Source organism: Gorilla gorilla, chromosome 16 (assembly GCF_029281585.2).
Source record: "Gorilla gorilla gorilla isolate KB3781 chromosome 16, NHGRI_mGorGor1-v2.1_pri, whole genome shotgun sequence".
Classification (NCBI taxonomy): Eukaryota; Metazoa; Chordata; class Mammalia; order Primates; family Hominidae; genus Gorilla; species Gorilla gorilla.
The window spans coordinates 89,319,562-89,344,087 of NC_073240.2; the positions used below are offsets into that span (position 1 = coordinate 89,319,562).

General features: G+C 45.2%; 1 protein-coding gene across 14 annotated transcripts in view; it reads right to left on the reverse strand.

Annotated features, from left to right (window-relative positions):
• Positions 1 to 24,526, reverse strand: part of NTRK3 (neurotrophic receptor tyrosine kinase 3) — a 397,164-nt gene that overhangs the window by 242,807 nt on the left and 129,831 nt on the right. For all 14 annotated transcript variants that reach the window (XM_055362905.2, XM_055362904.2, XM_055362906.2 and 11 more), the window contains one exon: positions 23,686 to 23,788. In XM_055362905.2, the coding sequence (XP_055218880.1) occupies positions 23,686 to 23,788 (103 nt within the window). The remainder of the gene's footprint in view (positions 1 to 23,685; positions 23,789 to 24,526) is intronic.

Sequence of the window (24,526 nt, forward strand, 5' to 3'; positions counted from 1 at the left end):
TATTACGCGCTTGTATCAAAATTTCACATGTACCCCATAAGTATGTACAACTATTATATATCCATGATAATTAAAAAAAGACACAGGGAAGGAAGAATTGGCTTGAAGATTCCCAAAAGAATGTGCCATCCCCCCCCAAAATCTCCCCAAGAAGATTCTACCATAGCTGAATTTCAATTAGCATCCTCTAATCAACTAAGAAATGCTCCAACTCTACCAAGAGGATCACCTTCCAGAATCTGACCACCCTTCAAGGCCTGTCTCTATTAGCTCAAAAGGCCTGTTGCACAAAGGTATAACCACCCTCCAGTCAGAGTTGATGAAGGCGTTTTGATGGTCCCTGGCATATGACTCACAGCCATTGGTGGTAATACGAAAAACAGCCTAATAGAAAGGACCTACTGGGCACAGAATAAGAACTACATGGATGTCAATACATTAATCCTTACAATAACCTGTGTTACAGATATTATAACTCCATTTTACACATGAGGAACTTAGGCTCAAGGAGGTTAGGCAAGGATGGTTAGTTTTATGTGTCAACTTGGCTAGATGGTAGGACTTATTTCCTAAACCCTAATCTAGGTGTCATTGTGAAGGTATTTTATACATGTGATTAGCACCCACAATCAGTTGGTTTTAAGTAAAGATTACCTTGATAATATAAATGGGCCTCATCCAATCACTTGAAGGTCTTAAGAGCAAAAACTGAGGCATCCCAGAGAAGAAATCCTGCCTCAAGACCACAATATCAACTCCTGCCTGAGTTCCCAGAATGCCAGCCTGTCCTACAGATTTCAAACTTGCCAGGCTTCACTACTGCTTGAGCCAATTCCTTAAAATAAATCACACACACACAATGACGGATAGATATCTGATTGGTATGAGAGAGGCAGAGAAGAACATGATTTTTTCTGATTCATCTGAGTGGCGAAAGGTGGGGCAGCTTCAATACTGCCCATAGGTTTAACAGTCAAAAAAGGCCTTAGATTGTTCAAACATAGAAACTTCTTTCCTTCTTTGGATCAAAATCCCATCTACCCATGGTAGTCATCCACTCTCAGTAAGACTCTGGGAGGGGATTCATAGAAGACAGTGACCTTGAAAGGGCACAGGTCTTTAGTGCCATGCTATAAGCCATCCCCACATGAAAGTGAGGGGTTAAGGCATATGGAAACCCCTCCAATAGCCTCCCATTCCCCCACAGAGTCCCCACCTGAACTAGAGATAACAAGCTCCTTACATTTTGAGAGCCAAAGGGCAATAGGAGACTCTAGATATATCCTAGAGGTTGTGGCTGGAGCAGCACAACCAGGAATCCATTCCATGGGATGCCAATGGACAATTCTACACTAGAGACATTTTTCTGTATAACTGGCCACTGACTTAGGTTTTCTGTGCTACCAAATTTCCTTTTGAGTCTAGCATTCTTGCTATAAGAGACCTCCTCTTCCCCCAAATAGCCAGGCATCTGGAAGCTCTGCTTTGCCTCCAAAAGCAGAGCTGATCCTGGGTCAGAGAATACCACTTTATAGAATATTTTACTACAAATAACACTAAGTTGCTGGTTTCAATATGACAAGGTGGATGAGACGTCAGGGACACATCCACCTTTGACTTTGAAAGATGACGACTTTTCACTGCATGCAGGTATATCTAGAACTGTTGCATGAGATTCCTTCCAGCTTGGACGTGGGTAGATTACAGTTTTAAAGTAAAATACATTTATCAGCCTCCTTTTGAAATCCATTCTACTGTCTCTAATGAAGATGTGCATTTCCTTAGAACAACGTTTATCTTTCCGACTGTAACCTGAGCTCATGTCTTGAAAATGTTTGACCACTTTTTCCTTGCTGTGTGGGCCTCCTTAACAGTCTTTCACGAGGCTAAAGATTACAGCTGCTGGCTTCTCACTCTGTCATCAGCACAATGTTTTGACTTTCAGTGAGTTGCCCTTGACAGCCTCATGATGGTGGCACTTCCCAGCTATCAGCACTGAAGTTCAGTTACTTCAAATTGTGTGTGTGTCTGCCCCTTCCTGGCTGTCTGCCCTCTCCCAGTCCTTTCTGCAGCCTGAGCCATCACATCTTCATGCTCTCTTGTCTCTGCCTACTGCCAATCCTGTGTGCTGAGCTCAAGGAAACTATGACTTCAGGGGCAGTGAGGAGAAGGCATTCCTAAACATCTCATTGGCATCAGCAGGGAGATGGGAAGGAGAACAGAGGGGACAAGTTATCCACCTGCAAGGGCTAAGAGGCCAGAGTCAAGGAGTTAATTCTCTACTGCCCTGTCCTTTTATGTTTAGAAGACAGAGCACCCTTACTCTGCTTCTGCAAGTTGGGCTGTCCCTTTGTTTGATGAGACTCTGCTGGCTGTGGCTCATCCTGGGGGCAAGCCCTGAAATTCTCTAGTCCTGACACTCTTCATGGATTGATGTCTCAATTGACTTTAGTTAAGAGAGGCTGTGCATGGGCTCTGATTACTGAGACTTCATTCATCTTCCCAAATGACTAGAAAGTATCATCATAAATAATTCAAACTAAACTACACCTAGAGAGAGAAAGCACAACCCAGTGAGGCCATGGATCTGATTGTTAACCACGGCTCCTTGTCCCCAGCTTATTCTCAACATTGCCAATTCCAGACACCATCTGCAGCTCTCCTAGGTGCTGGAGAGTATTGGCTTGACTGTCTACATTTAACGTGTCAGAGATGACTCTCCAGAATTAGGGGAACATTCAAGGAAGGCCCAAGGACCTAGCCACTGCTACCTTAAAGAGTCATGGATGGTTGGGGTTAGAAGAGACCTTAGCAATGAGGTGTTCCAATCAGCTGGCTTATTCCAAGTAATGAGAAGAGAGGATCAGAAAGAACAAGTGACTAGCTAAGGCCACACAGCCATGCAGTCCCAGAGGCAGGAGAAGAACTGCATCTCCCTACTATTGGTGTAGTACACACTCCACTAGTTCCACATACGCTGCTTCTGTGGGTCTGGATTTATCAGCAGGGCTATATCTTCTCCATGTGCTTCACACAGACATTAAATAAAAATAACTCCATAAAGTATTATATGTTCATCAAAGGAAAGGTACCTCATGAGTGGAAATACACACACACACACACACACACACACACACACACACACCCCAGAAGCACTGCCTTTCTCCCACCTCTGAGATCCCTAAAACTAAGCCAGTGGTGGCCACTTTCTGAGCATGGACCACGTGGAGTCCCTGTGCCGAATGCTTCCCATATGTAATCGCAGTCAAATCTCTCAATACCTTCTCACGTGAGCACCATTCACGTTTACAGATGAGGACAGCAGAAGTTCAGAAAGTTTAAGTGACTCACCCAAATCAAAAAGAAAGTCTCAAGTCTAGGACTCCAATTCCAGTCTTAGCCCAGAGTGTTCACCCGTAGTCACTGCTTTCCGCCGCCTCCATTGCATTCTGTGAGCATTTGTAGGTGTGTATGTGTGCATATGTTCAAGGATTCTGTTGTCAAGATTACATATTTTCATTGGTCCATTCCAGCTTACCCAGTGGTTTCTGCTCATGGCAAAGCTGTGTCCCTCAGCCCTCTGAAATGCCCCACAGTGGATGACCCATAATTGCTAATGGATGCAGCGGCTGCTACAGCGGCCGGTAGGACAAGGTTGGCTTGGCTTCTGCCAAGTTCCCCCTACCAGAGGCTCCCTGAACAAAGCCAAGCTGAAAACATGCACAGAGGGAGCTTTACCGGGCCAAGGAGCTGAGCAACCCTGGCCTGTGTCTTCCTTATGCTCATTCACATTTTATAAATGCATACATTGCCCTTTTGCCATGCAGCCTTGGGGCAAATGGATTAGATTCTGAATTAACCAAGTGAAATGGTATAATACACAAGCAACGTGAAAAGAAAGAATGTAAGAAAGGAAAATGAGCTTTGCAGAGTAATGGAAAAGCTAGAGACAGGGTTACTGAATGACACGGAAGGATGCTTAAGAAAGAGTGTTGTGTGAAAAAAATAGGTCAAACACTGTTTGAATTGCTCAAAACCATTTTCACTTAAGTGTACATTTAAAATATGTATGAGAATGGGCCGGGCATGTGGCTCATGCCTGTAATCCCAGCACTTTAGGAGGCCAAGGGGGAATGGATCATGAGGTCAGGAGTTCGAGACCAGCCTGACCAATATGGTGAAACCCTGTCTCTACTAAAAATACAAAACAATTAGCTGGACGTGGTGGTGGGTGCCTGTAATCCCAGCTATTCAGGAGGCTGAGGCAGGAGAATCGCTTGAACCTGGGAGGTGGAGGTTGCAGTGAGCTGAGATCGTACCACTGCACTCCAACCTGGGAGAGAGAGCAAGACTCTGTCTCAAAAAGTAAAAAAAAAAAAAAAGTATGGGAATATAGATACTCAGGTACAGATCTACAGTTACATAGATATATGTGCATATGTACATATATACATTTACATATATGTATTCACACATATGATGCTAACAGTGGTCATTTCTGAATAATAAGATTACCACTAATTTTTTATACAATATTTTCTAGATTTTTATATAATGAATATATATCCCTTTTATAAAAATAAGTCCACAGGCCAGGTGCAGTGCTCACACGTGTAATCCCAGCACTTTGGGAGGCTGAGGTGAGCAGATCGTTTGAGCTCAGGAGTTCAGGACCAGGCTGGGCAACATGGCAAAACCCTGTCTCTACAAAAACTACAAAAATTAGCCAGGCAGGGCAGCATGTGCCTGTAGTCCCAGCTACTCAGGAGACTAAAGTGAGAGGATCACTTGAGCCTAGGAGTTGGAGGCTACAAAGAGCCGTGATCACATTACTGCACTCCAGCCTGGGTGACAGAGTGAAACCATGTCTCAAAAAGAAAATCTATGAAGTACAAAATAAAGGCATGTCCCTTCCTGGGCTCAATGCACAGTTTCAAGAGCTTCTGTTGGTCTAGAAGAACTGAAGAGGTCATGGTAGCACCCCCATCCACACCAGGACTCTGTCTCCAAACTTCACAGGCTCCCTGTTCTGAAAGCCCTCCCTGGCCCAATTGTGGCCCATTCCTGGTCTCTCAAGAGCAGTGAGAGACAGGAGCCCAAGGCCTATCCATTTGCACACAGATGTGTCTCATTGGGAAGAATGGATAAAGCCTGCCTGTGTGTGAAATCCTCTGCAGGGAATAGCAACATAAAAATATCACACAATCTCAGACCTGAACCCACCAAATAGAATGTACTATCATCACTAAGTCCCAGTCAGCAGTGGGAGAGCCAAACTGGAAGTGGTCACTACCTGGGCATCCAAGAGACCAACAAGCAGGAGAGGGGCAGAAAGCAGAGACATGCCAATGGCAGGCAAGTAGAGGACCCCAAGGTGGAGAGCAAGCGACATCCTAGAGATACAGTGTTGGGCAGGTAGGGGCAGACCCAGAACCAACAGTCAGGACATCAGGAGACGCTGACAGTAGCCCATAGGCAAAGACCCCAGTTGCTGGACACACAGTATCAGGAAGAGCAATTCCAATCTGAAAGTAACAGCAAGACTCCAGGTTCTGAAAGATATGCCATTGTCTTAAGAAAACACTGTGCTCACCAAGGACGAAAAGTGTGCCTTGCTTGTATCTGTATCCCACAGTGCCTACCCTCCATGAAACCCACAGAATGGCTGACATCCCCAAATACACTCCTGCCATTTGGAGAAGCCAAGTATGTGAGTCAGGAAGTAAGAGTCACTGTCACTACCTGCCCGGAGTTCATAGTCTACGCTGGGATCTTGGACACACAGCACAAAAGGAAGTTCATTGCCTATTTTCCTCACTTCTGGCCTCTCAGGATTCAAACCTGGTGATCCTAAAAAGAATAGCCCATATATGCAATGGGTGCTCCTGACAACTCCCACCTCCCGCTAGTTCCCATCCTCCTCACTCCATGCTCCCTCTAATCTACCCTCTCCAACTGACAGAATCATAGAATGTTACAACTGAAAGGGACCTTGGAAGCCCTTAATCCAAATCCCTCCAATTATAGAGGATAAAAGGAAAGCTCAAAAGATATCCAAAGATAAATCAGAGTGTAGCCTGGGCTAGAATCCAGATTTCTATACCATTCCATGACACTTTCCAAAATAAAAATTGCAGGGTCCAAAAAACAGACTTGAGTCTCCCTCACTTGGAAGCTACAGCTTTGCTAAGCCAAGTGTGGCTAGCAGACCAATAGGATCAGCCTCATATAAGGAGCTTGGCAGAAATGCAGAACCTCAGGCCCTACCCCAGACCTATCAAACCAGAATCTGCATCATAACAAGATCCCCAGGGCTCCATGTGCACCATAAAGTTCAAGGAGCTATGAAGGAGAGAATTCTCTCTCTAATCCACTTGCACAGTCAGACAAGAAAGAATCCCTCCCTCTCTCTGCCCATCCACCCCTCACTATTTTCCAACCCAACAGAGTGCCTGGAAATTGATGGCAATAACAAAACAACAACAATGCTCCCATTTCTAGTCAGCGGATGCTTCTCCCCCAATCCATGGGGAGTCTTTGCAAGGCACTTAAATTTCCCCGTTAAGCAAACAGCACCACCGCGCAAGGTAGAACAGGTGGCAGATCACTGGCCAGGGCCCAGTGAGCCGCAAGCGGGCTGGGTCATTAAACACTGCCGTGGACAGGCGCAGCAGCCAGGCCTCACGCAGAGGGTGGGGAAAATTGGGGCGTTCAGTCACCTCACCAAAGGAGCACTCTGCAGGAGGGAGAGAAGAGGGGACAGCGTCCTGACCCCAACCTCACCAACCTCGAATCATCCTTAAGCCACCTAATACCTTCATCCTTAAGCCACCTAATACCTGACCTTAAGCAAGGAGCTCGTCCTTCCTGAAGCTCCTAAAAGAAGCAGGGACAATAATTTTTGTATCACAAGTCACAGTGAAAATCAAATGGAAACATGAAAGTGAAGCACCAAGCACAGTGCCAGAGACGTCGTGGGAGCCCAATAAAGAGAGCTTTTCCCGCCATGTTTTCAGCCCGCATCCTTCCTATTCCTTTAAGTTCCAAGATATGTGCCCTGGCAGAAAGAGGTGGGGGGCTGGGGGGGGGGGGTTGGGAAAGCCCAAGCTGACAGCCTTAGCTTCCCACTGAAAATCACCTGAGCAGCTTTAGAAACAACCAACACCAAGAGCCCATCCACTGAGATTCTGACCCACTGGCTGGGGGAGTAGCCTAGCTGTTGAAATTTTTTAAAGATCCCCATGTGATTCTACCATAAAACCAAGTATATGAACCACAGCCATAATGGGACCTGTAGATTACTCACAGCTTTTCTGAGTGCAGCAAAAATCATGATTTCTCCCCTCAACACATTAATTGAGTGATTACTACACAGCTGGGGACTAAGCTAATTGCTTTATATACACAATTTCATTTAATTCTCATAAAACCCTGTATGATAAGAATTATCCCTCTCATTCGTCAGCTGAGGGTGTGGAGGCCCAGAATGGTCCATAAGTCACCTGAAGTCCCACAGCTCCCAAGCAGCAGAACTGAGATTCGACCTCAGCCTGTCTAGCTCTAAATTTTAATGAGCCCCAGTAGCATGACTGGGGAAGAAATCTTAGTGTCATGGCATGGAAAAGAAGCCATAGGATTGGCCAGATACTGCACAAAGTGGTGGTAAAGAAAGAGACAATAAGGAAGAAAGAAGATCAGATAAACATGGAGGTGGGATCTTAGGAAAAGGCAGGTCAGCCCTAGTGTCTTCCTGTCTGCGGGCACCGTGGGGTAGGCAGAAGGAAGAAATGCAAGGCAAGAGCTGTTGGATGGAGGAGAACATTCTCCCCCCGAATATCCCTGTCTCCATCTTACAGGCAATCCACAGGTACCAAAAGGAAAGATCCCAGATTATATCTTCATCACAGTAGTAACAAAACTAGGGGTGGTCAGAGGAGGAGCTCCAGGTCCAGTTCTTTGGGTGCAATGCCCAAGGGGCCCAGAGGACATTTATGCACCCTATGCCTTAAGTGGTCTGCTGACATGAGTGGTGCTGCAGTGAGCAAACCCAACAGTCTACTTGGAGAGGCAAAGCACTAATCAAATGTTCCTGTAAATAACTGTGCAAAGTGCTACAGAGGGAAGGTACATGAGGAACCTCAGTCTTAGGGAGCATGGAACTCGGTTGGCAAGAGTGGAAACCCTATAGCTCGGTGAGGCTGGGGACGTGGCAGGGGCTAGACTCCTGGGCCCAATTTTCATTTCAGAACCAGGAGTCTACTACAAAACCCAATTTTCATTTCAAAGTCCTGAGTCTGCTACTGTGATTACAGAGCAGGGCACACACTGAAGGGGCCAGGTCCAGAGCCATGTGGGAGGAGGCCAGAGGGAATGGAGGGGTGGCAGTGTGCAAAGAGAGAAGGGACAACTTCAGGAGATATTTAGGTCACAAAGACAGGACTGGGCTGTGCAAGAGCATGGAGGGGTAAAGAGATGGGGACTGGGCAAGAAGACATGTCAAGAATGACTCCTATGTCTCTAGTTTACAGGAAATTCACTGAGATACAGATGATGAGCGATGGGGTGGGGGTTCACCCCGGGCATGGTTTGGGGCTCAGTGGCTGAGGCATCTATCCAGGCTGCTGCTTCACACCTGCCTAAGCTGCCTCCTTGAACCCGGATAGGGTCCTTCCAAGGCAGGTGGCTAGTCACGACCTCAGGTGCAATATGGAATTGCGGTTTCTACCAGGAGGTGCTATGTTGTTTCCCAAAGTACTAATACTTGCATCCTTGGAGCGAGAGAAAGACAGCAGAAAGGGGTGGGAGAGTGGATTAAAGGGCCAGGACCAGGGTCAAAAAAGGCCCCATTAACCCGCAGCCAAATGTCCACCTGAGGCTGGGTAAGCAGCTTATTAACTGATAAGAGGACAGTATGAAGCTGTTAGCTTAGGGAGTTTGACACTCACTGGTTTGTGGGAAGGCAGGAGGCTCTCAGGTGATTGAGGGAACTGAAGAATAATCTGTCAAGGGCTTTCTGCAGGTCCCTGGGATGGGGACTCCCTAAGGTTCCCAGCAGCCCTAGGTCTCCTTATATTCTGACTTTAAAATGAATGATAGTGACTAAGAGCATGTGGCTTGGAAGCCAGACAAACCTGCTGACCCTCCTTAGAACTCTAGCAGGGTCTGTGAATCTCAGTTTTCTCATGTGTGAAAAACAGAATGATAATATCGACTTAAGGGGGCTGCTGTGTGGACTACTGATTGTCATAATATGCATAGTAACAATGATACAATTTGCTACTATTTGGTTGAGCAGTGTGTTCTGGGTTCTGGATTCCAAGTTCTGGTTTCTGGTTTTTTGTTGTTTTTTTTTTTTTTTTTGAGACAGACAGAGTCTCACTCTGTCACCCAGGCTGGAGTGCAGTGGCACGATCTCGGCTCACTGCAAGCTCCGCCTCCAAGGTACACTCCATTCTCCTGCCTCAGCCTCCTGAGTAGCTGGGACTACGGGCACCCGCCACCACGCCCGGCTAATTTTTTGTATTTTTAGTAGAGACAGGGTTTCACAATGTTAGCCAAGACGGTCTCGATCTCCTGACCTCGTGATCCACCCGCCTTGGCCTCCCAAAGTGCTAGGATTACAGGCGTGAGCCACCATACTCAGCCTCTAGTTTCTGTTTTATGTCCATTATTTCAGTTAATCCAATGAGCAGCCCAAGGCTTCAAGATTTTATGTAATAAACCAACATCTCAAGGCAAACTGGGCTGTCTATAAATGTAAAACACTAGTATCTTTGTAACAGTTACCTCACAGGGGACTAGCATCACCCATGTTGCTACCTGGCAAAGCCATCAAGCTGAACCATGAGCCCCAGAGGCTGAATTCAGCCCAGAGGGTTTTTCTTTGCCCTAGAGTCGGGATGTGGTTGAAGGTCAGGAAGGCTGGGGTGGGGAGAAGACAGAAGGAAGCGAGGGACTGCCTTCTGCCTGCCACTGCCAGTCTCTCTTGGCCAGCCCTGTCCACAGACACGTAGGGCACTAACCTATCTCCATGGGCTTTAAGCAGGGTGAATGTTTAACACTGGCCATGTGGCAACTTGCATGGTCACTGGAGCAGGGACACAAGAAAGTATCCTGTCAGGAGCCTGGCTCTAAGGGCTCTTGGTCCCAGTGATGGGAGACTCTGAGCAACAGGGTTCAGAAAGGTCCAGCACAGTGACCTGAGCTATTTCTATAGCAACAGCACTCTCCCCCGCTTCAGGAAAGTGAACGGAGCCACCTCAACCTGAGCATTGTCCAATGTACCTGGAAGACCCCACACCATTCACAACCCCAATTAGTCGAGGCATCCGGGAGGTACAGAGTTACCCCAGGATCTGTACCACCACCAAGTGTGTGGCTGTGGCTATTCCTCCTTAGGCTGGGGGCTTAGAGGGACCTGTGTGTCCCTGATGCCCTGGGAAGAGATTTTGAAATCATTCTTTCCCAAAGACCAGAGAGTAATAGAACTGTGGCATTACCACTTTCTTCCCCAAGTCTGCATTCAGACCAACCCAGTCATTACCGATCATGTAAGCTTGGGCTAATCACTTTGTTCTTTCAATTGCCTTGTTGGTATAGCTACTATGCAGGGCTGTATTAAGGTGTAGGTTTTGTCTGGAAACTGCCAGGCTTATAATAATCACTTAATTAATTGTAGTTATTAATATTATGACCTGCTTCTTCAAATAGAAGGAGCTCTTGGTAGACTCCCCCACCTGCTGATCAATTTCCTCTTTTTTTTTTTTTTTTTGAGACAGAGTCTCACTCCATTGCCCAGGCTGGAGTGCAGTGGCGTGATCTTGGCTCACTGCAACCTCTGCCTCCTGGGTTCAAGTGATTCTCCTGCCTCAGCCTCCTGAGTAGCTAGGATTAAAGGTGCACATGACCACGCCCGGCTAATTTTTGTATTTTTAGTAGAGATGGAGTTTCGCCATGTTGGCCAGGCTGGTCTCAAACTCTTGACCTCAGGTGATCCACCCGCCTCAGCCTCCCAAAGTGCTGGGATTATAGGCGTGAGCCACCACAGCTGGTCTAACTTTTTTTTTTAAGGGTAACATGAAACTATGGGGTCTGAAACTATGGCCTGCAGGCCAAATCTGGCCTGGCACCTGTTTTTTATAAATAAAGTTTTATTGGAACACAGCCATGCTCATCCATTTACATATTGGCTATGATTGTTTTCATGCTACAACAGCAGCCTTGAGTGATTGCAACAGAAACCATATGGCCAGCAAAGTCTAAAATATTTACTCTCTGCTCTTTTATGAAAAAGTTGGCAAATTCGTGATCTACACAATAGTTTCTCAAACTTTAATGGCAGTATGACCACCCAGCCTGTTTTTCAAGAATGCAAATTCCCAGGGCCTACTATCAAGGTAAGAGATTCAGTAGATGTGGCCCAGGAATCTGCATTTTAATCAGTACCCCCACCACCAACAACGACAACCACACACACACACCACCATCAATGACTGTCAAGCACGTGGCATGAGACAACATTATGGGAATCCTGCTCTGTGCAGTCAGCAATCCTAAGTGACACCAGAGCCGTGGCTTTCACCACAAAGGGGCAGATGGATCCTGGGTGGGGGAATGAGTCAGCCTCTGGATCCACTGAGGGAGGAACAGCTCCCTGTCCTCATGGGTCTCACATCTGCTTTGCTTTGTTTTTAAGGTTCAATACAGAAAACTCAGACGACATCAAAAAAGATGAAATAAAAAAGCATCCCAAATCCCACCACCCAAAGATAACTACTGTTTACATTCTGACTTATAATTCCATATGATCCCAGTATTTTTCCTAGGTATGTGTATAAAAATATTTTCTCTTTATTTTACAACAACAAAAAAAATGGCATTAGAGAAACTGCTTGGAGTCTTTTTTCACTTGGAAATATATTGTAAACATGTTCACATGTCAATACATATTGCTAAAATATCATTCTTGGTATGCAACTATAAAAATAGAATGCAGTAGATCTCTATGAACTGATACTAACTCATCTCAAAGACAGGCTGTTAGCAGAAATAATGTGGCACAGAACAATGTGAATACAAGCTTGCATTTGTGCAAAGGCAACAGGGAAACATATCCTTGCATAAGCCTTGACTATCTCTGAAAGGATATCCAAGAACCTCTAAGTAATGGTTATCCCAGTGGCAGGAAATTAGGGAGGGACTGAAACTCACATTTTTACTCCATTATCTTTTATACTATTAGGTTTTCTTACCATTTGCATATGTATCCTTTCAGAAACATTAAATACCTACTTTTAAAAGTTGTCATTTTTAAGGTATGCATTGTATTATATCATATATATGGACCATAATGTATTAATATTTAACTAGTCATTTATTGTTAGATCTGTAAGTAATTATTTATTTATCAAGTTTACTCTGTAAGTCACACTGGGATAAATACCCATATCCACAAATACGGATAGCCATTTGTGAGTATTACCCTAGGTTAAATTCTCAGAAGTGGAGTCAGTAGGCATGGGCTTTCGTGATTTTAGGTTTTTAATAAATATTGTCAAGCCACTTTCCAGAAAGGCTACCCCATTCTACACACTGGGCAACAGCAAACAGTGTCCATTTTCCCAAGCTCTTGGATGGCCCCTGATTTCTGATAGCACTTCTCCTCAGAAGGCAGCAAGCAGCACACACAGCTCCCTCAGGCTGGCATGCCCCTTGCAAAGCAGGCACAAAGCAGGGGGCTGGTGCTATGGGAGCCATTTTCACACACAGTGGCTCATAACAGTACTCAAATCCTGCCTGCTTCCCCTAGAGCCCAGGCCAACAACAGGGTGCCCCTCTGCACCCCCTTCAACTGGTCCAAGGCCAACCCACTGAACTCCATTTATTTGGAAGGATTCACTTTTGAAAGGCAGTTCCTGGAACCACCCGGACGCCCTCCTTGGGGCTTCATGTCAAGGCCTGCTGGCAGATAGACAGATGCTGGCATTCTTCTGCCCCTGCCTGGGAACAGGTTTGCAGGGCTGCTCCAGCACAGAGGCCCCTTTGAATTCAAGATGCCTGTCAGGTAGAGAGGCTCGGCATTTCCAGGACTGATAAGTCCTGGAAACTGCTCTGGTCTTCTGCCAACTATGCAACTCTTATTCCGCAGTAAATTGGAGGGCAGGGCAGGCTTCCAGTGTGAATACCAACCGCCAGAGCAGCAAGACTGGGAAGAATGGGATTCCAGCCACCACCTAGGGCAGTGTCTCTGAGGCCGGCGGGCAGCCCGGGCAGCCCACCAACTTAACCCATGGGGCTTCCTCCACCCGCCGACAGACCCACTCCGAGCCACTCCGGGGCCTGCCAGCACAAGCTTTTCCGGTTTTTTACAGCCCTCAACATTTCATTCCAGATCAGGGGTGGCAGGGAGAGCAAACAGGATAAAGAAGTTGCTAAGGAAAGAGAGGAATGACTGTCACAGCAGCTCAAGGAGCTCTGAGCTGGGAATGCTGGCTACCCACTGCCTGCTAGCCTCTCTGAGCTTCTGCCCCGACTCCTTCAGTGGGGGCAACAGTGTTGATTGACCTGACAGTTTACTGAAATCAACTGGGGCAGCAGACCTTACAAGTCCCGTCATGTGGAAAGAGGTGGCAGTTTGGTTTCGAACCAAGGAAGCCACTACAGAAACAATTTTAGGAAAGACAGGCATATTTACCCAAAGAGGATAGAACTGAAATGCCTTACAAGTAGTGGTTATAGAGGCCTGGCATGGTGGCTCATGCCTATAGTCCCAGCACTTTGGGAGGCCCAGATGGGTGGATCACATCAGGTCAGGAGTTCGAGACCAGCCTGGCCAACATGGTGAAACCCCGTCTCTACTAAAAGTACAAAAATTTAAAAAAAAAAAAAATGGTGGTTATAGTTTGTAATCTTATAGCCACAAAATCCCAGCCTATAGACCTTTGAGGTAGGTTCATTTTGCAACTGGCACTCAGGAAAAAACAAAAAGCAGAGAGGTGATCTAAGTTACCAGGTCACAGGCCTGAAGTATTTACCAGTAACTTTACCCCTTATTACTTAAAGCATGGTCCACAGAGCAGCATTGTCTGGGACCTTGTAACAAATGTTGACTCTCAGCCTTCCCCAGACCTATTGAACCAGAATCCACATTTTTAACAAGATCCCCAGAATCTTCCAATATTCACTTGCATGTTCAAGTTTGAGAAGTACCGTTCATGTTATCAGCCATTGTCTCTCTACAGGTATAGGATGGTGGTTCCTAAACCCCAGCAATCATTCAGGATCACTCAGAGAAATTGCTTGTACCCCAGTCACCCCAAGTCTGATTCAGTGGGTATGGGGTAAACCCTAGACAACTGCACATTGAACAAGCTCCCAGCATTATCAGATGCGCTGGTCTGCAGACTACATAAATGACTTGGAGAACCAGTGAAATATGCGGAGATCTATTGGATTGAGACCATTGTTCTTCAACCTTAGCTGCACATAGAAATCACCAGAGGAAGTAAAAAAGAACACCCACCCCTGATTTAAGTGACCTGGAGTGTGGCCTAGGTTTGGGAAGTTATATAATCTTATCAGATGTTTAGAATGTGCAGCTAAGATTGAGAACCAACAATTTAGAATAAACTCATTTAAAATCTAGTTTTGATACTTACCAGGTACATGACCTTGAGCGATTTAACCCTTCTGAGCAGCTTTCTCATCTTTAAAGTGGGAATAATAGCCACCTCTGAAGTCTCTATATTTGAAGATCTATTAGATGTCTGGCACACAGTAGGTACTCAATGAATGTTTGATGCCTGTCACTCTCTTCCCCTACTATGATTAGAAGTGAAAAACCAACTGATATTCTTGTCTTTCGCCCAAATCCCAGCTTCTCTCTAAAAGGAAGTACAGAAATACCTGTTTCATCGCCATTCAGGATAGACAAAGGAGCTAGGATCTTAAGCCATGATGGATTTTGTATTCAGGAAGCAGAGCTAGCTTCGTGGACCTGTGACCTGACTCTGTGCTCAAAAGAACCTTAGCTTGGGATTTAATGCTGTGCTGTAGCTGTCTGGAAATTCTAATCTTTTTTGAACATTTTTCACTGGGCCACACAAATTAGGTAGCCGAACCCATTAGGGAGGAAGCCAGCAGCACGTTTCCCTCTGGCTTGTGGTAACAGAGTTCATCCAAGAGAAAACAATAAAGAAGCAGGCATCAGAGTTACTTGGTTGGTCTCTCTCTAAGTATGCCGGGGTAGCGAGGAAGAGAGACAGGGAGTGTTATTAACCCTTCTGAGTGCAAGGGCCAGAGATAGACCAGCCTCAGGCTTCTGCTTCCTTCCCTGGAACAGGTGGCAGACACACCTGCTTGCTGGAAGCACAGCTGGCTGAAGGATGCTATTCCTCCACCTGCAGTGCACTCCTCTCTACTCCCCTGCCCAGCTCATCCTCCATGAGGAACCACAGCACAAAGAGCAGTGGGTGTCAAGGAGCTGGGGCCGGGGATTTGCAGCCGTTGGCTTGGTGGCTGCTGTTTTCAGCATGTGGTTTTTCTTCCCTAGTCCAAAAACATGTTTTCCGGTTAGCAGTTGTTTTGATCTCTCTGTTTTGCTGTCTTTGGTTTCCAGGGCTGCTCTTTGGCCATCCTAAAGCCGTCTGCAGAGTGCACAGGAGAATGAGCTGCATAAACACGGGTCTTGGATACTGCAGCCACATGACAGCTTCTCATTAGCCAAAGCCTATCATCATGCCTCTTCTGCGCAAGTGAAAGCTTCCAAGACCCAGAGGAGAATATGCAGAGAGAGAAAGAATGTTCCATGAGAAGAGAGGAGGGGGTCTGTTGGAGCAGTTTCCACAACTTGACTTTACAGGAGGTAAAAAACATTTGGAACAAAGAAGGATGCTAGAAAGTCAAAGCTGGCAACCCCAGCCCCTCTTGGTTTTCCATCCTGTACCATGATACCGTAGGACAACTGGATCAGTGAGGAAGTATGTCACCATGATTTTTGGTGAAAAATAAATTACTAAAGTTTGTGACTTTTTAAAAGCCAAAAATCAGTTTGAATTTACTTTTATTCTTAGCTTTTAAAATCTCATTTACTAACTCATCTTCTGTTATAGTTTCCTAAGGTGTAAAATTACTGTGAGAGCCAGCACTTTTGGGAAAGCCTGGTGACACCCACAGTAGGGCATAAGGCATGTGATCTCACCTGTCACATGAGTAGCAAGGGACAAGAGGTGCAGAACGTCTAAACTGGGTAAGGTATGGCGGGGCTGTTAACCCTGTGGGAGCCATTTGCAACAACACGAGTCAGTAAGCACTGTGCTCTGCTGCCAACACTCAATGAATCTGAGATGCCATCACTTCGGCTACAGAGCCAAGCATAGTGGTCATCCTTGGCCCTGCTGAACAGGATAGAGAAGCCTGCCAAGAAGAGCCAGCTAGCAGGTAGCTACAGAGGAAAAATATTTTGCATCAGCCTCTATTTCAAGGGAATTCCCTTTGAATAGGAGAGTCGATGCAAGGGAACAGTTGGTTCCCTGGAGTCTTCAGAACAAGTTCAGCCTCCACACGACCAATGGTGACCGTGTAGGGACTTCTATGATGATTCACTGCACCCCTGCAAAGCTCCCACAAAGGACAGGGCAGCAAAAGCATGCCAGAAAAACACACATGGCTTTACAGCCTTCTCAAAGCTCCAAGCACCACATTCTAGAACTCAGTCATCAAGTGGGGTGGGCCTTTGTCTGCAGTCACAGCCTCCCAATGAAGTTCAAAGCAGAGAAGGAGAAGCAGAAGACCCCTGGCTTCTATAAATTTATGTCCTGCCTGTGGATCTGCTACAAACCTAACCTCTTTAATTTAGAATTTGTCAAATACTAGGCATTTTTGAGGAAGCGAGGTGGTTGGAAGGTCTGTCAAATGTCAGAAAAGAGAGGGAGGGCATGCAAACATTTGTTAAGAGAATACGAGGACCCTGGGATCACAACACAGGAAAGAAGCCAGAAACCACTCTCAACATTATGTTCAAAGAGTCATCTTACACCAGGAATCCCAAGTACAGGATCATGGCAAGGGCCAAAGGTACCCTCCTCCCTTGCACATGTCAATTCAGAGGAAGAAATAGAAAAAGAAGTCAAGAAGGAAGAAAACGAGGAGGAAGAAAGAATGGACACATCTTGGGAAGCCAGGAAACCCAATTCCTTTACTCAGTTTCATTTCTGCCTTGCACTGCTCTTGGTTCCCGACCCCCTGCTAAATGTAGTCAAATAAGTGTATTGTGCAGGGTGAAGGAAACTATTTTACTCAACAATACCAATAGTGCTTTCATCCATGGTCCCAGCCCCCTTTCAGTCACCTCAGATATCTCCTATCACACACCACAATTCCAGTACCAATTCCCCTGCTCTGCACACATGGCTAAGACATAGGGACACTCTGTTCCAGCTGAGAAAGAAATGCCAACCTACAGCATCAAAACTCAGGAGTCCTAGATCCCTCCCACCTCTACCTCCCTCCACCTGGAAGAAACCCTTCTCAGTCCAATGCCCCAAGGTTAGGAGAGAAGGCAGAAATGACTCCTTCCCAACTCTAATCATTCCCTTAAACAACCGGTGAAACCAGAAGGATAACAAGAACGTTCAATGTGGCAGCAGCCCCCGAGATCTTTTGGCAGGAGCCAGTCCCTCCAAATCAAGACTCTGGCAGGATTCTACAATCCACTCAGAGGACAGTTACCATCTGTTTATGGAAAAAAATGTTAATAACCCCCAATCATAATCAAATAGGCAACCACTTTACTTTAAGTACCTATTAACTAACGCTAATTTACAATGGAACAGTCCTGCAAGTGCTCATCCGCAGGCCCATCAGAGGCAACAGCACACATCCAGCCATTAGGAAGAAAGGCAAGTGGTTGCTGATGAGGCACTTAAGGCATTGCCGGAAGCCCAAGCAGCAGTTCTTGATGCCCTTCCTTCCCGGCCTTCCCACTTCCGCTGCCCTGCCACGCATGCAGTCTCTAGCATGTCTGAAAATAAATGAAGGAAGTTCTTGGAGCCTACTCCTCCATCAGCTCCTATCTTTCCCCAAGGCCAGGAGTGCCCCAGGTTGGAAAAAGTGGATTAATAAGAGAATTTTCGAAAGCCCCATTTAAGTGGGACAGCATTCAAAGCTAATTAATCAGAGCCTTGGAGGGATTGAGCTGATGTATTCATAATCCAGCTTCATTTCCCTGACCCTCCCAGGTTCTCTGCACAAGTCAAGTATGTGGAAAAGCAGGGCCAGGAGGCTCTCGCTAGCTGTGTGCTCTGGCACATCACTGCATCTCTCTGGGTCTCAGTTTCCTTAGCTGTACAATGGGCACATTAGCCTAATAAGCCTAAGGTCTGTTTCAGCTCTGATAAACTATTATTCTGTTTTCTCCATGGGAGTAAGAGGAAGCCAAGAAGTATGAAGTAATTCTCACAGTATCTCTGATCTAGAAGTATTTAAAGATACTTATGAGATGGTCAAGAGGAAAAGAGGCCAAATAATGTATATATTTTTTTTTACAGGCTGCAAAAGATCCACACACTTGCTTCTTTTTCTATTAAATAATTATGATGCTCACCTTATACTTTCTATCAAATAATTTTGGTGCTCACCTTATATGAAAGCTACAGAGCAAGTTTTATTACTGTTCAGACACACTAACACCTATTGCCTGGTTATTGTTCTAATGACGACGTGAAATGATGATGGTGCACTATGGATGTGGACAGTGTTGCAGCCAAGACAAAGGAGTCAGGGCATTTGTGTTGCTGTGGAAAGAGGCTGGAGCTAAAACTCAGCCAAACCAAAGCAAGTCACTTCCTTGTCTGGGCCTCGGTTTCTTCACCTGGAAATACAGATATAGGAGAGCCCAGCCAGATCACTGTCATGATCTTTTAATGCCTAATTTAACAATATTTTATGAGAATGAATTTGTCCTAAATTCTGAACCATCTCACTTCCAGGCCCAGGATGCAAGGGTACACTCTAGTTAGTTGTTAAAGTGCTGAAATATTTTTATGTTTCTGTAGCTGCAGTAAATAGCCCATGCCCTGAACCCCGCAAGTACACACCTCCCAACTACCCTGGCCACCCCATGATCTGACAATCAAAGAGTTAATGTCTAGCACAGTGGGGACCTCCAGGGCCCTGCTCCAGCAGGAGGGCTGGCTGATAGGGCAGTGCCCAGGACATGCCAAATACTTCACAAATCACCCCTGCACTCTGAAGCATCAGACTTCATCAATAGCAAAAAGAAACCCCCACTGTACACTTAGCACCATCTTAAAACCTTTGTGATTCCAAAAGAAGATGAGCTTGTGTCCCAAGGTGACCCCCTCCCCAAGCCAAAATTTTGATCAACATGGCAGTAGGAGGGCTCTGAGACAAAGCATGTTTGGTTTGTTTCTATGAGATCTGGTTAATATATTCATCTCCCATAAAATGGGCACCCATTGGAATTCCTACGCATACCAACAGAGAGAGATCTCCAACATATGACAAGGAAATAAAGCAAGATGCAAGTTACTCAGAGTATAAGCATGAATATAAATTAAAACACTCACAGAGTAATGCATTTTGTAAGTATATTGATATATATGCATGTCTGTGTGTCTACATATGGATATACAGAGACATACGCATATATGTGTACATATACATATAGGTAGAAGTATGAAAATGAACTGTTTACCAGCCTTAGCCACTCATCTTTCATGTAGTAGAGGTGGTTGCTAATTTGGCAGTCTGGGAGGTGTGAGTTTATCTGGGAGACAGCCGACAGAGACACACAGAGACAGAGATACAGGGAAAGAAGCTTCAGTCAGTGAACTGGAGGATGCTGAACTTAGGCTAGTGGCTGCCTATGGAGATGGGGATGGGAATAGGACCGGGGGATGACTAAAGGGGTTTTAGTTTTAGTCATATTTTATATCTTCCCATACTAAAGCAGTAAATGCAAATATAAGACAAAACAGTAAGTCATTTATTCTAGGTGGAGGGAATATGGGTGTTTGTTATATTAATCTTTGTCTTTTTCTGTATTTTTTTTATTTCTCAGAAGGAAGTAAAGCTCCTATTAGTAGGCCCTCCCTATCGACACACCTGGCCCTCAGATGTGGATGGGGAATTGTTTATGAGCTTTCCCTATCATCATCTCTCTACTTCCCACTGCCCAGGCATCTCAGATCTCCCAATTAACTCTAACTAGCCCATTGTTAATTTATAAGCTGTACTTTTTTTATTATTAAAATTAAAGTCATTCATTTCTAAATTCAACAAGCAATTGTCAAATGTTGCGTGGTGTTTTCAGGCATACTAGGCTGAGTGATCTGTGATTTCTGCCATAGGTCGCTCCTGGTCAAGTAGGACAGACATATGGTCTATCAGCAAAGAAATGACAATGTCCTGGGATTAGCGTATAATAAAGGCATTTTACTAAATATTGTGCAGGACAAAAGAGGGCATGATTGCGTCTTGGATGGGCAGCCCTTTTTGGAAGGCAATAAAAGGAACCTATAAAGGTTTATACATAAAGAAAAGAAGGGAGAAATGTTCCCATGGAGCCTTTTTATATGCCAGTTACACATAGATCTTGACACTCACAGCAACCCAGTGAGGGAGGTAGTATTATTACCATTCTGGAGTTGAGGAAACAGAGGCACTGAGAAGGTAGTAACTTTGCTGAAGCCAATGAGCAATTAAGTGGTATCGTACATTCTCACCTAGACTTGACAATTCAAAACTGAGACTGGGGTGGATGTGAAGAGACAAGGCTTTCCCTAAGTAAAAGGTAGGGAACTTCTGGTACCTGTGTCATCACTCTTTATCCAAGACTGTGATGCTCGCTGGCAATAAAAGATCAAAGGTTAATGCAGCTTGAGGCATTTGCTTATGTCAAAGAAAAGAGTCAAAGTCGGTAAAATAATTGAAGAGATTTATTCTGAGCCAAATATGAGTGACCAATGGCCTGTGACACAGCCCTCAGGAGATCCTGAGAACATGTGCCCAAGGTGGCTGGGCCACAACTTGGTTTTATGCAGTTTAGGGAGACATAAGGCATCAATCAATACATGTAAGATGTACATTAGTTCAGACCAGAAAGGCAGGACAGCTGGAAGCAGGGGCTTCCAAGTCATAGGCATATTCAAAGATTTTCTGACTAGCAATTGGTTGAAAGAGTTATTTTCAATAGGAAGGTTCAATAAGAGGTTATGGAGACCAAGGTTTTATGATGCAGATGAAGCCTCCAGGTAGCAGACATCAGACAGAATAGATTGCAAATGTTTCTCATCAGACTTAACGAGTCTATTCTATCAGTAATTCCAAAAAGAAGGAGGGTTTAATAAGGTATGTATGGCTCCCTGCTTCCCATCATGGTCTGAACTAGTTTTTCAGGTTAACTTTGGGATGCCCTTGTTGAGAAGAGGGATGCATTCGGATGGTTGGGTGGCTTAGAATTTTATTTTTGTTTTGCACTTATTTATCCTAAAGTGAGACCTAAACATAATCTGGCTTCATAAAGATGAAAGAGATTCAGGCTTAATTCTAAACCAGGTGAGTCTTAGATATACCCTCTCATCTTGCCTATAACTCCAGTATAACTTACTTTAAGTTGCCCGCCTTTACAATAGAGGATATTTCACTTCCACCTACGTGGACATGTTCTCCTGACCCAACCAGGGCCAAGAAAGGAAGGTCTGCCTGGGAGAGGGGAGCAGGGGCTGGGAGAAGCTCTGAGGACAGCTGAGGGGAGGCACCACCCTGGGTGCTGCCTAATCCATCCGACATGGGGACATGCTGTTCCAGAAACAGGATGACAATTAATAGGAAAAATCTGCTCTTACAGCACTGCCAAGCATGTCGCAGGGTCTCAGCTGGTGGTGCGCCTCCTCAGGGGAAGAGCAACAATGCCCCATTCTTCCCTTTGGTCAAGGCCCTGATGTTTTCTCAGGTGGAAGGAGGAAGAGCTATAAAAGCTCCCTGCATGGTAGGAAAACTTTGCACAGGCAATAATAGTGCCAGTCCTCAAAACCAGGAGCCCAAGAATTATCCAAAGATTGAAAGCTGTGCGCTCACTCAATGGTCGTCTCATCTTCTAGATCTAGAAAGCCCTGTTTGGCATGTTGTGTTTGCAGATAAGACGTCTCCAATCTAGGTGCCTAAAAGTGGTCTGATTTTGTTTAAGTCATCTGGATTCCAGCCAAACTTCCATCCACCTTTATAATTTGCCTGCACATGTCTTTCTCTTGGTCAAAATATCTCAGATGACTTAAGAAAAACTAGCTTGCTTTGCTGTGAGTTGATCAGGTTCATCAAGAGCAGAGAGTGCAAAGGCAGAAATCTTCTGGAAACAGGGCACCCTGTACCCATTTTTTGTTTGTTGTTTGTTTTTGAGACAGGGTCTTTCTTTGTTGCCCAGACCGGAATGCAGTGGTGTGATCACAGCTCACTGCAGCCTTGACCTCCTGTGCTCAATCAATCTTCCCACCTCAGCCTCCTGAGTAGCTGGGATTACAGGGTTTTCTACCCTTCTAATCCTCTCTGGGTATTTCCCTATATATCAGTGTTCTGAATTTTCAAGGAGTTACAGAGGCTTCTGAGAATATAGCGAAAGCTATGGACTAGTTCGGTTCCATGCGCAAACACTCCAACATTTGCATACAACTCAGAGGATCACCGTCCCTGTGAATGCCATTCATGTACTCTTCTTCAGTCCCTGAGCCCCAAGGTCCCCAACCACAGACAAGCTCATGCAGAGAAGCCATAGAAATTCATCTCTCTACACATCCCATAGTCTCACCAGATAACACCAACCTGAGTCCTGGCTCAGCAAACTGATAACTTATCAAACCTCGTATCATCCCTCCCTACCCACCCCCACCCAACATCGCCAAACATGGAAACCCCAGCTGGGAGTATATCTTGAAATTCAAGTTTCTGTTTTGGAACTGGTACCCAGCCTCTCTTGAACCATTTGGTCACATCCATCTCTGAGACCAGGCAGGTGGATGCTAATTCACCATGTTAACCCCTTTCATGCCAGTCCCCTTACCCGAGCCTTGGCAACGAGCCACATCCCACCACCCCACCCTGCCACAGTGGAGTGGAGCACTGTATGTCATGGAAGCCAGCCAGCAGATTTAGAAACCATGTTGCTCTTGGCATCCACTCTGGGACTCTGTGTAGAGCTACGTGCTGAGATCCCATTGCATGGGCAGCTTTTCAATGCCGGAGTCTACCCTACATCTTGCTGTGCTGACGCCTTCCCAACACAACTTCAAAAACAAGAGGAAAACTGTGTCCTCAAATTAGGAGTCCCTTTACCCACCCATAATGAAAATAAACCAAAGTCCGTCTTCATTTGCCCTGAAATCCAACTTCCTTTCCAAATTATCCTCATTGCATAAGCCCTTCTAAGCAATGTTTATCAACAGTCAAAGCAAAACCATGTGTATCTACAGTTTGGTTCCCACAGATCCCAACACTGCCTTCAATCCATAATTACCAAGAACAAGAGGCAAACAGGAGTTTCCATCAGTACCACTTAGACCCCATGACCGGAGGCCCTCTCAGAGAGCAATGGGAGATTAAAACAGTATCTTTTGATCAAAAGTAGTAATGTTTCCCCCCATGACACCCTTGAAAATGAAACTCCCACCTTACCCTTCATTCCAAATTTGGACCGTCGACCATATTTGTTGATCATGACGAAGAGAACCACCAACAGGACACAGGCAAAAGCAGCAAGTCCAACTGCTATGGATACCTGTGAGGAACCAGAAACAGAGAGTCAGCAACAATCACAGAAAACCCAATTTCCTTGAAAATAATGTGCGTGCCCAGATAAGAACAGTCCTACTGCCATAGTAATTGTAGCCTTCTCAGAACTGCAATACTGAGTAAGGTCTTTAGAAGAAGAAATATATGAGACCCTTAGAACATTTAAAAATATATAAATTACCCAATTTGATTAGAGAAAGTTCCACGATTCAATGTTCTGAGCCCCTTCTCACCTGGGGCCATTCTAACAGATGCAAAAACAAGCCTAGAGAGGCATCTGATTTTGTTTTAATTAGCAAGTGAATTCTGCATCTTCATGTTAAAATTCCTTATATAACATTCTTATCCAGGAAAGTCGAAAAGATCTGGATTCTAAAAAGAATCCTTTCTCCTCCTCTCCAGAGTAATCTTAGGCTCTGAAATAGTAGGAGTGGGCGCTTGAAAACCCACCCAAGGAGATGCCTTGAGCAACTTGGCCTTTTGTAGGAAACTTGTACAGTTAGCAGCCCCTGCAAATCAGGCCCAGCTGGGCTCCTAACAGACTGGGGATTTTCTGAACCCTAGGGCTTGGAGCAGATCGTCAAACATTTCCTCAAACAATGAACTATTTCTATCCAACAAGGAAAGTTTAAACTGCCTGAATGTAGTTCAATTCATTACTTTTTTTTTTTCAAAGTTTCAAGTAAGATAATATTTGGAAAAGTTAGCAACACAAATGAAGTCT